This window comes from Equus caballus, chromosome 7 (genome assembly GCF_041296265.1).
Source record: "Equus caballus isolate H_3958 breed thoroughbred chromosome 7, TB-T2T, whole genome shotgun sequence".
NCBI lineage: Eukaryota > Metazoa > Chordata > Mammalia > Perissodactyla > Equidae > Equus > Equus caballus.
In genome coordinates, this window is record NC_091690.1 from 30,889,509 (window position 1) to 30,904,516 (window position 15,008).

At 48.1% G+C, this 15,008-nt stretch overlaps 1 protein-coding gene across 2 annotated transcripts in view; it reads right to left on the bottom strand.

Annotated features, from left to right (window-relative positions):
- The window catches only part of CLMP (CXADR like membrane protein), a 90,009-nt gene extending 77,906 nt beyond the window's left edge, over window positions 1–12,103 (bottom strand). Inside the window, exon 1 of one of the 2 annotated variants that reach the window (XM_005611655.4) lies at window positions 11,716–12,103. In XM_005611655.4, coding sequence (XP_005611712.3) covers window positions 11,716–11,743 — 28 coding nt within the window. In that variant the 5' untranslated portion in view covers window positions 11,744–12,103. The remainder of the gene's footprint in view (window positions 1–11,715) is intronic. The other variant, XM_070273822.1, reaches the window with a different exon arrangement.
- Window positions 12,104–15,008: the final 2,905 nt, after the last annotated feature.

A 15,008-nucleotide genomic window follows, 5' to 3' on the forward strand; every position in this document is an offset into this window, starting at 1 on the left:
GCACTGAAAATCCTGTGTTCCATGTCCCGAGCAACCCCTCAGTCCTGAGAAAATCAGGATAGTTGGACATCGGACCTATTAAACAAACTTCACCCTTCCCAGAATAGAGAGCAGCCATACCTGGCAAGGCTCTTCCAAAGGAAGTTCATCCACTGCCCACTCAGTGAGCTGGAGTGGCAATGAGACAACTGAGGATGGAAGCCAGCGAACAGTCCTGCTGAGTGCTGTGGGATGCTGCTGCCACTCATAAGGGGAGCTCATGGGCATGTGCAGGAGAGGGACAAGCAATGATTTGGGAGCCAGATGACCTAGCTTCTCATTTTGATTCTGCTACCAACTAGCTGTGTAACATCAGGAAAATGTCTTAACCTCTCTCTGGTCCTTTTCTATAAAATGGAGGCTGATGATATCTGCCTCACAATGCTGTTATGAGCCAACATATGCATAAGCACTGAGCCTGGAAATATTAATTTTAAATCCCACCAACACTTTCTGTAATCATTGAGTGACTTGTGTTTCCTCTGCTCGTCCTGCCTCAGAGATGCCTCAGTAGAGTTAGTGATATGCAGGGTGAATCCACCAAGAAAGAACAGAAAGAGGAAAGAACAGGAAGAGGACCTTTAACTCCATGTGCCCGGGCAGGGGCCACTGCATTGGCTAAGCACCCGTACACGACTTTTGCCATTCACCCCCAGAGGACCTGAGAAGGGTAAGGAAAGAAATCGGTCAGCATGGCTGGTTGGCTTTGTGCACTAATGAGGCTAAAGTTCAGAACATGCTGGAAGGAGACGCCACATGCCCTGAAAATTATTACATGGACAAGAAATCACCGAAGTCTAAAAGAGTTGCACTGCTACAGGCTTCCCACGACCAGATCTAAACAGAGGGTTTTCAGGATGTCACGCCACCCCTGCCCATGCACCTGCTCACGGCACAGCTCTAACATCCCCCTACGGCTGGAGTCAGTCCTGTTCAGGGAGCAACTAAGTGGGCGACCTCTCCGGTGGAAGGATTCCGAGGCATGTTGGACAGGCCCCTCTACCTGCAAATATTTCCCCCATCTTCTGTTCCGTGCCTACAATTAGCATTTCCTCTTTGGGGTCTTTTTTATGATAAATAATCCCATTAAAGATACCCTAGGATGAGGTAACATCCTTACTTTTACAAGCTTACTCTTTACATTCACTAACTTGTTCATGCATAAGTTTGTTCATCTGCTCACTCATTCACTGTTGTCCACGTATCTAACGTGTGCCAGCCACTGGGCCTGGGATTACAGACACTAGAATACTGTCCGCTGCTCGCAAGCACACAGGAAACACAGAGAACCCCAGATCACACTATAATGCGACACAGCAATTCCACTCTAACGTGACACGTGCCATGGGAGTACAGATGGGCCAGCAGAGCTGTCTGCCCGGGAAAGCCAGGGAAGCCTTTGCTGATGAGATGATTGTGGACCCACGGTCTGGAAGGATGGGTGGGAGCTGGTCAGGGACATGTGAAGAGGCAAAGGGAAATATAAGATCAACAGTATGGAGGTGAGGAAGAGCGAGGTATGAGGCCTGAGGGCAGACCAGGGGCTGGTACCAGCAGGAGCTTAGGATCAGTTGAGAGCAAAACCTTTCAGGAAAGGTTGTGGGCTGTGAATGTGAAGAAGTGGGAGTGGGGACAGGCAGGAAAAAAAGCAACAAATGAAAGAAGAGCATCACAGAGTTCATGCTTCCTTCTCTTCTCTCTCTGCCTCTCTGTCTCTGTCTCTCTGTTTCTCTCTCCATCTTTTCTGTCTCTCTGTCTCCGTCTCTCTCTCTGTGCCTTTGTCTTTCCCTCTGTCTCTCTCTCATTAAGTGCCAGATCTGAGAGCAGGCCATATTGGGCCCAGAGAGAGAGAGAGAGAAAGAGAAAGGAGAAAGTCAGGCCAAGTGGCCGGCATGTGAGGGACTGTCACCTGGATTCCTCAGGGCCTGGGAAGCTGCAGGACTCCGGGAACAGGGAGTGAGAGGCAGTGGAGCAGAGAAGGTGGCTGCAGAGAGGTAGCCCCATTTCCAGGCTCTTCTCCTTTGAGAGAGGAGAGGACGGAAGGTGGGAGCCTGCTGCCCTCTGCTATTGGCTGGAGCCGGGTCGGGGATGGAACTCCCCTAGACAAAAGCAGATGGAGACCAGGCCTCCCCTGGAAACCCAGACTCTACCTCCCCGGCCCAAGAATGCATTCTGAGTGGGAATTCTAGGTCTGCAGAAATCTGGGACACTGTTTAGCCCTCTTCAATGGGGAGAGAAATCATATTCTTTGCTATTCAGGTGAATGGAAAAAAACAGACATTTTTTTCTCACCTTGAGGTTTTCCTTTTCTCCCAAATTTAAAAATGAATATAATTCAACAAATTTTGAATGTGAGCGTTGGGCTCATTGGAGTCTAATTTTGGTCAGGACAAATGACTGCCTGAAAAATGGAGAATGCAGGGACCTGCACTTCCTTATTAGGCCGAATCCTCAAAGACCAGGTGGACCCTGAGTGGCCCTGGTCTGTGCATCGCTATATGTATGTTATCCATCTATCTCTTCATTCCTGTCTTCCCCAGATCAGTGCCAAAGCAGAAGGCAAACTCAGCTCCCATCTCCTGTTTTGCTATATTCAAGCTGTAGAGCCTAGGACAGAACACCTCACCTCTTCAGTCTCACTTTTCTGACCTGTCAAATAGAGCTAATAATTCCTGCCTCACAGCTGGTTGTGAGGATGCGAGAGCTTACTTGTATAGAGTCCCTAGCACAGTGCCTGCGACCCAGCAGCTGCTCAGTATAACCACCCTCGACATCCAAAGCAGAAATGAACCACCCAGGATTTGCCTAGGCTGGGCCAACCCAAGGTGGCCCAGGCACTCAGGAGCATGTAGTGGAGAGCGCAGAGCCTAGGAAAGAAGGCCTGCACGCGGTGGTGTCTTTTCAGCAACCTGCAGACAGTACGCCAAGCAGCATAAAGAAGGGCACCTCTTGCCCAGGGCTAAATAGCGCAGAAAGTTACTCTCCCAGAGCAGCTGCAGAGAGCTGGGGCACAGACAGGGTCCACATGGCTCTTGGGGTCCTGAAGCAGGGCGACATTCCCAGAAGGACATCTAGGAACTTGTCTGCAGGGTGGAGGAACAGCAGTGGCCAAAGCTCCAAGGCTGGCCCTGCTGATCTGGTGTCAGCTGACTTTACACGGACCCTCCAAACATCCATGGGCTGAGCCTCTCCCCGCAAGGACAGTCATGGTAATAATGACAGCCATTTATTCACTGTTTATTATCTACCAAGCAGGGTGCTAAAATTCTTTATGTGCATTGCCCCATTTAATTCTCACAACAAACCTATGAGAACTAAGGTCAGGAAAGTGAAGTAACTTATGCAAGGTCACACAGTCATGAAGTGGCCGAGCTGGGCTTCAAAGCGGAGGTCTGAGGACCCCAGGGCTGGGCTCTTTTAGAGGTTGCTACACTGCTGGTCCACATGGAAGCCTTATACGCCGTCCCCGACTCTCCCCTTGAAGAATGATTGGAAATAATTGGAACTGTCACTGGAAGTAATGAGAAGTGACAGAGGCTGGGTTAGAAGGCTTATTGCTCCGAGTCTGAACGATCCCCACAAACCCAAACCTAAATTTAAACAATGAAGCCACAAAGCGATTTCCCTCTCCGGATTTGATCCTCCCACCCTCACCCCCAAACAGAAAAAGAAGTAAGACCATGTCAGGGGCTGAGTCTCCGTTCAGCACAACGAATTTCTTCTGGAACAGAAAGTTTCTCCTTTGCTTGATCCTAATCACTTTCCATGTAGAGGGAGACAATTAAAACCTTGAATGCACAGACCACCATTCTTAATTAAGAGATCCAAATTCATTGATATATTTCTTTCTCTCTCCATTTTTTTAACATCCCATGAGGGATGAGGAAACAGAGGTAACTATGTTGCTGGCAGGTTGTGATGAAGAATGAGACCATAACTTCAAGTAGGCAAGGACATCGGGAGATTGACTCCCTCCAGGAAGCACCTGGCCGGATGCCAAGGACATACCACTTAATCTATACTTTCTGATGACGATGGGGCTGATCTGTCAACCCATCAGCTGTATATTTAGCACCAACTCCACTAACGTGCAAGTGCCGTGAGGGATAAAGACACAGTCCCTGAAGACCTACATGGAAGAAATACCCTATCTCCACAAGACAGCACATAAGTTGCTTCTTCCCTGGGCCTCCTAGAAACCTTGGTACTTTCCTCGATTACGGCACTTTCATACAGCTGTAATTCGTTGTTTATGAATATGTCTTCCCTACTGGGCTGAGCTCTGAGATAGTAGAAAGTGTACCTGTTGTATTACTGGAGTCTCAGAGCCTACCCCAGGGCCTGAACTACAGAAGATGCCTCCCTTCTATAACTGTTTTGTGAGTGAGAATGTGAATGGAGTAGAAAATGTAATAGTACACATGTGGGTGGTAAAGAAGATCATAAAAGGGAGATGAAGGAGCTGCTGCCGCATCCATGAAGGAGAATGAGCTCAGAGAAGCCGCTCTGTAAACCCCAGGAGCTCAGCGGTTTTAGCTTAGCTTTTTCATCCTCCCCTGTTGCTATTTCTATACCTCCCCCTTCCTCCTCTCCCTCCTGCTCCTCTCCTTTCTTCTCTGTCCCCTTTGTGACCTGAACTCTCCAGATCCTCTTTGCTGCCTCACTTCAGAAAAACTTCCAATATTCCACACTGACGGGGGAACCATTCTGCAGACGGCTGCCCATTTTTTCTCCTTAGTATGGGCACAAAGGAAACAGTGCGCCCCCCGCTCCCCACCCCTCACCCCCGCCGGCTTCTATTGAAACAAAGCAGCCTTCGGTCTTATCACCGCCAGACTTCGGCTGAGGCAGCTCACACAGAGACCCAACTGACAGTCACTAACAAAATAAAGGTTGTTTGATTTGGGCATTCTTCCCCATTTTGGTCTATATGGTGCCAAAAGAAATAAACTTTTATATTTCTAGATTCCAGACAGTTGGGAAGCTCAGATAACCAGAATTTTTCTTTTTTGTACAGTCTGCATTCTTTTTTGGGGAGAGGGGGACAAAGAAGTCAAAACTGCTGAAAACAGAAATTTAAGTAGAAAAAGCAACATACAGGGCAAGTCATACCCAATCATACACCTTTACCACCCTCAGCCTGAGGACTGTGTGCTAATCAGGGGGGCTCACACATCCCTTTTGCCTTGCCCAAAGCAGGGCAGGGTCTCTACAACCATAACGGTGAGTACAAGAGTCTTCTGATCAAATGGAAGGAACTCGTAATCAATCTACGATATATGTAGTAATTCCGTGTTAAAAACAATAGTCATCAACCCAAACAAATCATTTCTTAATTATGTGAAGGAAGCGGGGGGAGGGAGTGGGTAATAAACCTTCTAACTGAATTTTCCACTGTGGGATTTATCGTTTGGCATCCTGTAAGCAAAGTCTCTGCTTCAGCCTGACCCTCTCTTCTTGGTAACACAGAAGCCTTGATTTCAGAATAACTAAGTGCCTCCTGGTAAACGGAAAGCAAATGGTCTTTGGAACCCAAAGTGCTAGGTTGGCGTCCTGGCTCAGCTGTTTACTAACGGGGTAATCTTCAGAACCTCGCTTTCTCTCTAAGCCTCAGTTAGTTATCTGCAAAATGGCATAATAATGATGTTTACTCTCAAAGTCTAACTTGAGGATGAGATAAGGTCTGTTACCATACTTCATAAACTAAACCTTGTACAATGTTAGAAACGAATTCTACTGTCACAATAATCCTACCCATATAATCCTCTCTCGGGTACTATAAGTGAGCCAATAATACACAATTCATATTTCAAAATCCAGCCACAAGTTCAAACCCATGCAAGGAACCCAGTGAGCCATACACTTAATGCGTGCACTTTATTACACGTAAATTATGCCTTAATTTTAGAAAGTGAAGAAAATGCCTAATGTTGCAAATAATTTCACACAGTAGACCCTCTGCAGAGAAGTCTACCCTGGGTGTCCCTGCTAGGGCTTGCTTTGTAGGTAACTCTGCTTAGGATGAGGTCTTCTTGGTGAGTATTTCAGTTACTAAACTTCCTGGGCAGAGGTCTCCGGCCATCCACCCTCGCCTTGAATGATGCTCCCTGGCTAAGCAGGAAGGGCCACAGTGCAGTTCCAGGAGGCATCACTACTGCTCTCTTCACATTAGGCAGTCGGCCCTTCTAGAGTTACAATCACATGCTACCAATGAGAGAGCAGTGCCTGAAAAAAATCAGATAAACAGGTAACACCGTGTGTTCCTGGTCATAAACACATCCAGACCAGTCGGCAAATTCTCAGAATTAAAAAAAATCAGAGAAGGCTGGTCGTATAAGGAAACTTAGAGATAACCTTAGTCTAATAATCCCATTTTACAGAGAAAGAAACAGAGGCTCAGAGAGGTATGATTTGCCAAGAACAACCCAGCAAAATTATGTAGCAGCTAGACCTATTGATTTCCCGTTCCATTCCTTGCAGGCACCCACCCACATCTTTGAGTCTTTGGGTATAATTCCCTTTTGCTGAACATACCAGACATTATACAAAGCACTGCAGAAGTTTCCAGGATTTCCAGTTATGATGGCTAAATTGAAATGTTACGACATCTGCCCTATTTTTCAGGCAATTTCTCAACATAAAAACCAATGCCAATTATTCAGCATTGAAGCATCTGAAGAGCAACTGTGATACTGGAGCTTAACTACATGAGCTGAAAAGCAGGGAGAGACATTTTCTGTTTCAAGAACGTGCACTAGGGCAGATCATGGAATTACGGGTCTAGTCTCGGCCCTTCTACTGGCTGTTTAACTTTAGCCAAACCTCTCTGAACATTAGTTCCTTCATCATAAAAGAAGGGATAGGTTTAGATTAAGGATTTACTTAGGTTCCAAGGAAGGGTATCAGGAAGTCAATGAACCCCTAGAAGTTATAGGCAAAATTTGATGTCTATGTGTCTTTTTCTAAGAAGAAGATTCATGGTTTTCATCGGATTCTCAGAGAGATCTGGGTCTCAAACTTTTAAGAATCATTTATTTAGATAGTCTGTTAGTTTTTCGCCAGTTCTGACAATATTTGACCCTACTTTTTAAAAAATGTCTGTGTATGGGGTTGGCCCCGTGGCCAAGTGGTTAAGTTCGCACGCTCCGCTGCAGGCGGCCCAGGGTTTCGTTGGTTCGAATCCTGGGCGCGGACATGGCACTGCTCATCAAACCACGCTGAGGCAGCATCCCACATGCCACAGCTAGAAGGACCCACAATGAAGAATATACAACTATGTACCAGGGGGCTTTGGAGAGAAAAAGGAAAAATATAAAATCTTTAAAAAAAAAAAAGTCTGTGTAGTTCATTATCATTAGGTACGTTCATGAAATATACGCATGTGTATACTGCCCAGCTGAGTGCAAGACAAAAATAGGATGAGACAGATATGAACCTACTGGGAATGGATCATTATTATCACCATCACCATTAATGTGAGAAGATGAGGGAAGGACATGGAATCTTAGCGAGACCTGTCGTTATACTTCAGACCAACGGACTATACATTCAAGCCTTCCTCAAACTCATTTTCTGGGAATGACTTCCCCATCCTGGCAGAATTTTCAATGAAGAAGGCTACTGTTAATCTAGTACTAACATACTCAACATAACAAAATCAGTTTGTTATATTATCTGGTCCCTGTCCATGTAATGTTCTATGTACAATTTTTTTAAAAAATAGTACTGGTCCTATTTGCATTAATGCCAAGGAAGCAGAAAGGCAAGCTGAGGTAAAACTGGGTCCTCACAATTGTGTCATCCACTGTCAAAGGGTGAGAATCCTCCAATCTTTCAGCTTTCTTGACTTTAAATGTTTCAAATGTCCAATTCTCTTAACAAATAGTTCCCAAGCTTTTAGTTTATGCAAGGTACTGAAAGTGGTACACAGATGAAAGAGACACTGTCCTGTCTCCACGGAGCTTACAGTCTGACTGAGTATTAGATGAGCATTCAGGTCACTGTAATACAAACAAGCATAATAGAAAGGCTACTGGGATTCAAAAGAAGGAAAGAAAGAGTACATTCTGCTGAGGGAATCATGGAGGGCGGCTAGAGGAAGTGGTTTTTGAGGTGAGACTTGGAGGGTGAACGAGATTTTGATCTGCAGGGACAGAGAGTAAGAGGGCATTTTTGGTGAGGAATTATCATAAACAAAAGTATAGAGCCAGAAAGAAGCCTGGGGCATGTTTAGAGCACAGGAAGTAATCCAGGTTCCCTGGAGAGTTGTCTAGGGGCAAGGAGGAGAGGAATTATGAATGATATTGTGCAAAATTTTATATGAGAATGAAGTGTTTGTACTCAATATTACAAGCCATGGAGACTACTAAAGGTTTATGGGAAAAAGGAGTGAGATCATAGAATTATAGAAATCTTGAATTCACTCCTATTTTACAGACAAGGGAGTCAGAACAAGAACTCAGACAGCTTGCCAGATTCCTAATTCAAATTCTTTGCATTATACCAGGTGCCTCACAAGGTGACACTAGTGGCAGTGTGCAGGTTGGAGAACAGAGAGTTCAGGCAGGAGACCAACATGGCAGAAGCCCAGGAGAGAAGTCCAGGTGGAATAAGAGGACACAAGCCTCAGGGGAGGAGGGCAGGAGGGGCATCGGAGTTGGGGGAGGGGCTGGGGCTGGGGCACCCATGAATCTCCCTTCTCTCTCCTCCATGGGGCTCACAGCATTACTTGTTCACTCCCATCAGAGAGTCAGGGCATTTGAGTCACTCACTGGCAGGTCCAGAAAGCAAGGAGTCAACTGGTCTATCCTTGTTCAGACTACGAACTCTTAGCCCTTCTGACTCCCCTTCAATACTGTGCATTCTCCAGAAAAAAAGAGGCCAGAAATCATGTCAGCGGTGATCAGAAGCAGCCCTGGAACTGCTCCTTTAAGGGACTAGTAGATGATTTTAGGATTCAGGCAACTCTGGGGTTTTCTTTCTGGCTTTACTAAAAAGTGCCAGAGCATGCCATGGCTCAAAACCACTTTGGAGACAAGGGAATTCAGCCCACAAAAGCACCTCCCCAAGGGCTTCCGACCCTTGCAGGGATGTCAGTCAGAGAGGGGTTCCTTCAGTGTTGCTCCCCTCAGCTCCCTTTCTCTGGTTCAACAGCCTCATCTCGGGTCTCCTGCTTTGTCCCTTGTCCTGCCCGAAATTCCTCTCTTCTGTGACTTCTTGCTTGAACAGTTTATTCAACTTAGAGCTGGGACATCATGAGTCTGAGTCTGTCTCACAAAGGCATAGATGTGGCAAAAGCTTAATAGTAGGTGTGAATGATGAACATCCAGTTGTGCAGAATTCTAAGTCAGTAGTCCACTTTTTCTCTTCTGCATGGCTTTAGCTTGTAGCAATGTTATAAAGACAGAACCAAGAAAGAAATCATGAGAAGTAGCTTCTGTGAAAGGACACAGTATCAACCCAACAGATTATTTTCTCACCAGAGGAATGATTACAGGTAGTAGGCACTCAGTACAGAAGGGCCAGCAAATCAATGACATCTTTTGATCCACGCCTCAGTGAGTTCCTCTATCTCATGAACTGAGAGGACAACCATCACCAAGCCTAGCTGATTTCAACTGACCTTGTGGGCCAAAGTCAATTTCCTCTTTTCAATGTAAACTGTGCCCAAACGCTTCTGAATAGAGAGCAAGTCCTCAAAACAATTTAGTTTTGTTTCCCTTCCCCAGGCCTCTCCTATAGGGCAGGACCACGCTGACATCTCATGCTTGATGAAGAGAACTAAACTGGACTTCCCTATGGAGAACACTTTTAAGAGCCCTTCTGTAGTGACAGAAGGTTGTATACCTGGCGGTTTAGTGAGTAATCTCTGAAGGCAGACAACCTACATTCGAATCCTATCTCTGCTAATTATGAGCTTAATGCCTTGAGCAAGTCACCTCTTTACACCTTGATTTCTTCATCTGTAAAATGGGGATGATAATAGTGGGTAGCCAATAGTGGTGTGAAGAATAAATGAGTTAACAAGACAGTACATATAAAGTGCTCAGCATAATAAGTATTTAATGAATTCTAGTTGTTTTTAATAAAGCAGCTCTGAAGTTTGAGTCTCCTGAACATCTGGTAATAGATAGCTTAGGGTAGAGGCTAGTAAAGGTGACAAAGGTGCCATCCAGATATGCCAGCTGTGTACAGGGGTAGCATTGCAATACTTGGCTAGTATTTAAAGAGCTTTGAAAATAGTGGTTCCCCAACTGCCCTGCTTGAGCAATAGTTTCGGAGAGTCCATCTCTTGTATTCCTCTAACCTAGGCGGTTGGTGGCCTCAGGCTGGCCTAGAGAGCCATGCATATGGCCCAGTGGGTTTGTAAAGTTTAAAAGAAAAAAATAAAAAGAGAGGGCTCTAGACATCCATGTCAGGGTGACTTTTTATTGCCTCTCACTTTTGTTTGGGGGTTTTCTAGACATCAAGCCCTCTCAAACTCCTGGAGTTTTAGGCTGTCAGAGCTAGAAGAGACTCAGGAATCATCTAGTTTTCTTGTTTAGAGCTAAACAAACTGAAGCCCTAGATACTAAGTTGTCCAAGGTCACCCAGCTAGTCAGTTGAAAACCAGGACTAGTTCTTGGAGGCCCGGCGTCCAGGCAAGCGCTCACTGTCCCACGCGCGGCTGGCTCTTTGGTTTTCTGAACTCGGACTAACTTTTGGTCCTGTCCCTGGGTGGACCCCGTGCTTCCGTGGTGCACATCCTGACTGTTCTTCAGCTCTCGGCCTGCCTTCCCTGCCCCCGGTGCCTCAGAGACTCTCAGTCTCCCTCCTGTCGGCTCTTGCCCGCACACATCCTCAAGTGCACAGTCCTGCCCAGTCCTGAAAACCCACCGGCTTCCAAACCAGGTGAGTCTGTGCCTTAGGGCCTCTGAGGCCCCAGGAGTCCTGCCTGAGTGACACCCAGAGGGACAGCAGGAGGGCTCCTCCCTGCCCCAGAACCGATTTCTCTCTGGTTCTTCTCTTCCTCTCCATTTTTTCCTAAGTCTTCGTGGCACTCGCTTTGCTCAGTCTCCCTCAGGCTGGCTCTTCTGCTTCGTAGTATCCTTCTCTTTTCTCTCTTCCTCTCCACCTTCCCCGTTTCCCTCTTCTTCCTTCCCCGGGTCATGGCGCGTTTGCACCTTCTCGGTGCTCCTGGTGCTCTGCCCTTTCCCTCTCCCCCTTTCCTCTCCCGCTTCTCTTCCTCCATTCCCTTCCTCTTACTCTTCAACACATCTGTTTCTAATCGGAGCCCTCGAGGCGCCTGTTTGAAACAAAAAATCTTCCCCCACCCTCAGGAACCTGGCACAAAAATTCCTGAGTAAACCTTCCTTCCCCGAGTTCTCCGGTTTCCCCAGATGCTCCTGAAACTAAACACTACCCTCCACATCCATCGGTTCACGGCCAAACTCGACCAGGAAACACCCCCACCCCCAAGCCTGCTCCAGGGCCCAGATGTGTAAGACGTTTTCGATGGCCGACTGGGCGGCCCCCCGCTGCCAGATGTGCTCCTCTGCAGCCGGGAGGCAGGGACCGAGGCGTCCGGCGCACTCCACGGGCTGCGGGGACAACCGTTCGGAGCCAGCGTCCGGGCTGGGACGCACGACTGTGTTTGCCCAGGGCCATCCGATCTCCTGCCCTCGCCGAGGCACTCACCTAGCCAGAGGAGGAGGAGGAGGGTCATCCCGATCCCCGGACGCGGGCACTTCCCCGCTCAGCCGCTGCCTGGCTCCGGGGCGGCCGGGCGCAGCCGACGGACCTTCGGCGAGCTGGGCGCGGCGCCTCGGGGTGCGCGCGGGGTGGCAGCAGCCATGTGCCGGCGCGGGAGCTGGCCCCGCGCCCCCGCGCCCAGGTCCCCGCGCCCGCGCTGCCCGGCGCGGAGGGGCTTCCAGCGCTCGCCCCACCAGCTCGCGCCCAGACGGGAGCGGGGACCAGGGTCAGAGAGGAAAAGGCGAGGCGGAAAGGCGCTACTGCTTCGTGGAACACTTTTCCCTGTTTGGAAAGAAAAAGGAGTGAAGAAAGAGAGAGGGGAAAAAAAGAGAGTGAGCTGGAACCACATGGTTGCCTCCTCCCGGCAGCCCCTCCCTCCCTCCCTCGCTCGCTCGCTCCCTCCCTCCCAGCGTTTGGGGTGAGCAGCGGGGCCCGTCGGCCGGCGGAGAGCGGGAGTCGCTGGGCAAGGCTCCACCTCGGGGCCCGAGCGAGGGCCCAGGGGGTCGGGGCGCGCAGAGGCGGGGCGGCTGCGCGAGGCCTCGGTGTGGAGTTGATTCTGTGTGGGAGGGCATTGGCGACACCTCGGCTAAGAGCCGAGGGATGAGGCCTCAGTCTCCCGGTCTGTCCTCACTTTGCCCTTCCCTCCGCTTCTCTCTGGATCTTTCTCTCGCTCACACTCGTTCTGTCTGCTTCCGTGTCTCTCACAAATCTGCCCTGTCTCCCTCTTCTATCTCCTTCCCCCTCCCTCCCTCTCTTATTCACATTCTTCTGGCCTCTCCTCTCTCACCTTCTCCCTCCTCTCCCGTCTTTTCTCCTCTCCTCTGCCCTCCCGGTCTGGTTTTGTCAGTAGGAAACTACAGACCGACCATAGAGACAATAAGTGTGGAAGTGACAATTAAGACAGTCAAGCAACCCGTCTGGCTGTGGCTTTCCTGGCTTCACTGCCTGTTTTGGCACCACAGGCGCCCTTTGCCTCCCTTTCGCTTGGCCTTTCTTGTCCTCTCTTTTTCTTTCTGTGGTCAGTATTTACAGTCGCCCGCCCTCAGATCCGGGCAGAGCTAAGCTAGCCATCAGCCCAGGGAGTCCCGCTCAGTCCAGAGCTCAGTGGGTGGGGTCCCTTAGGAAGCGCTGGAGCAAACCCCACTGCATGTGGCCCTGGCCCAGATATGCACACCCCCCCACCACCACCCCTTTTAGAGAGAAAAGAAGGCCGAAGGCATGGAATTCCCTTTGTGCAAGGGCCCAGGGAGCTGGCCTAGGAGGTCCGCGGAGGGCTGGGGGTCAGCGCTGCCGGTCTGCCTTCTGGGAGGGGACTAGAGAGGGACAAGGCAGTGAGGGCCACGCTCAGGTCTCAGCTGTCTGGAGCTCCTGCCGTGCACATGTGTCCTGGGCCCTGAGGAACCTTGGACCTGCGCTCTCGGGTCCCCAGCCTCTGGATGTCCCTGAAGCAGTGGACTCTCCTTCAGCCACACTAAGACATGCGGAACTGCTCACCTTCAACCTCACCTGAGCCTGTATTGGGAGCCAGGGCCAGGGCTCTGAGAAGCTGGGTTCTGTAAGAGAGATTGACCCCTCCAGGCAGGACAGGCAACCGGATCACACGTTGCCCTGTTTTCCAGTCCTCTCTCCAGGGGTCTTAGATCCCAGGAGCTGAACAGTCCTCTCTAAATAGCTAGTCCTTTCAGGTTGTAATCAAGAGCAACCCATTTCACAGATGAGGAAAGCAGAGGCTTGGAGAGGCTATGGGACTCTCACAAGGTCACTCAGAAGGAATGGGAAAAGCAAGGGCTGTTGCTGGGGTTTGGGGTCAGCTGTGGAGTTGCTGTGGTAGAATTCCGGCATTTGTTCAGCCCTGCTTCTTCAAGAACTTTTTATTACGCATCCACTCTGTGCCAGGTGCTTTTTTAGGTGAGGACACAAAGTGAATAGAACTTGGTTATTGACATTTTTTAAACATTTGGAACTAGTATGTTATGGCAGCAGCTGTGGACTGGGAATCATGTCAATTATTTAATATTTATCTTTTTATTTAATTCTTATGACAATGCCAGGGGATAGGCATTTTTAATTCCACCTTAAAGATGTGGAAACTATAACCTAAAGAAGTTAAATATCTTGCCCCAGATCACAAAATATTAAAACTCCTCTATTCTAATATTAATATTCTAATTTAGTATTCTAAAATATTATTATTTTTATATTACAAAATATGTAAAAGTTCTCTTTGACTCAGTACTTTCATTTTCCATTTTATGCTTCTTATCTAATAAGGGAAATAGAAATATTCACAATTATAATACATATGTGAATGTGTTGAGAAAAATGTTAATTTTTCTTAAAGGCTGAAGAAGGTGGATGGGAAACTATAGAGTGAAGGTGACTTTTTGTTATTCTGCTTTAAAATTCTATTTGACATTTTGATATAATCTCAGACTTACAGAAAAGTTGCAAAAATAGTACAAACAATTCTTGGATACTCTTCACTCAGATTCTTCTCTTTTATTTCTTTCGAAAGGAGATACTTTCGCAGCAGTTTTAAAGCCCCGTCTCTAATCCTCCATCGCTGGTGGCCTTCCTCAAGAACCTGGTGACACCATTTATTGCTTGAGGGCTGGAGTGCACATGGCGATAGTTGTGTGTTTAAACCCATGTTGCTCAAGCTGAGGGTAACAAGATGCCTTCAGTTTCAAGTCATTAGTCACCAGCATAGAAAATGGTTTGACTAGGCTGAAATTGGGTCATAAATACTCGGTTTTCCCATGTCTAAAGTCTTATAGCTAGTAGATATTTGGCATATATTCCCTGGGGAGCGTCCTTGGTCCCCTGGAGATGACTGTGCCTAAATCCAAGGCCATTTTTCCATTGTGACGCAGCTGTGGCTCAGAAGAGCAGAGTGCCTCCTCAGATGGCTTGTAACTCAGCAACCCATGCCTACCTCCACTGCATCTCACACTGATTGGGCTGGGTGCCATGGGGAGCCAAAGAGGTATGTGGAAGTCATCCTAAACGGATGTCTCAGTCCAGTGGGAGAGAAAACATAAACATGTGAAATGTTTCAACCACAGTACAAGAAAGTTGCGTAGTTAAGTGCCGGAATAAACTATCCTGGCAGTAAAAACACTGGGAATTCCAAAAAAGGAGGGGGCAATGTAGGCTGGGGCAGTTGTGAAGGTTCCTCGGGAGAACAATTCTTGAGCCAGGCCTTGGGGGATGAGTACAATTTCAGTAGATGAGAGACA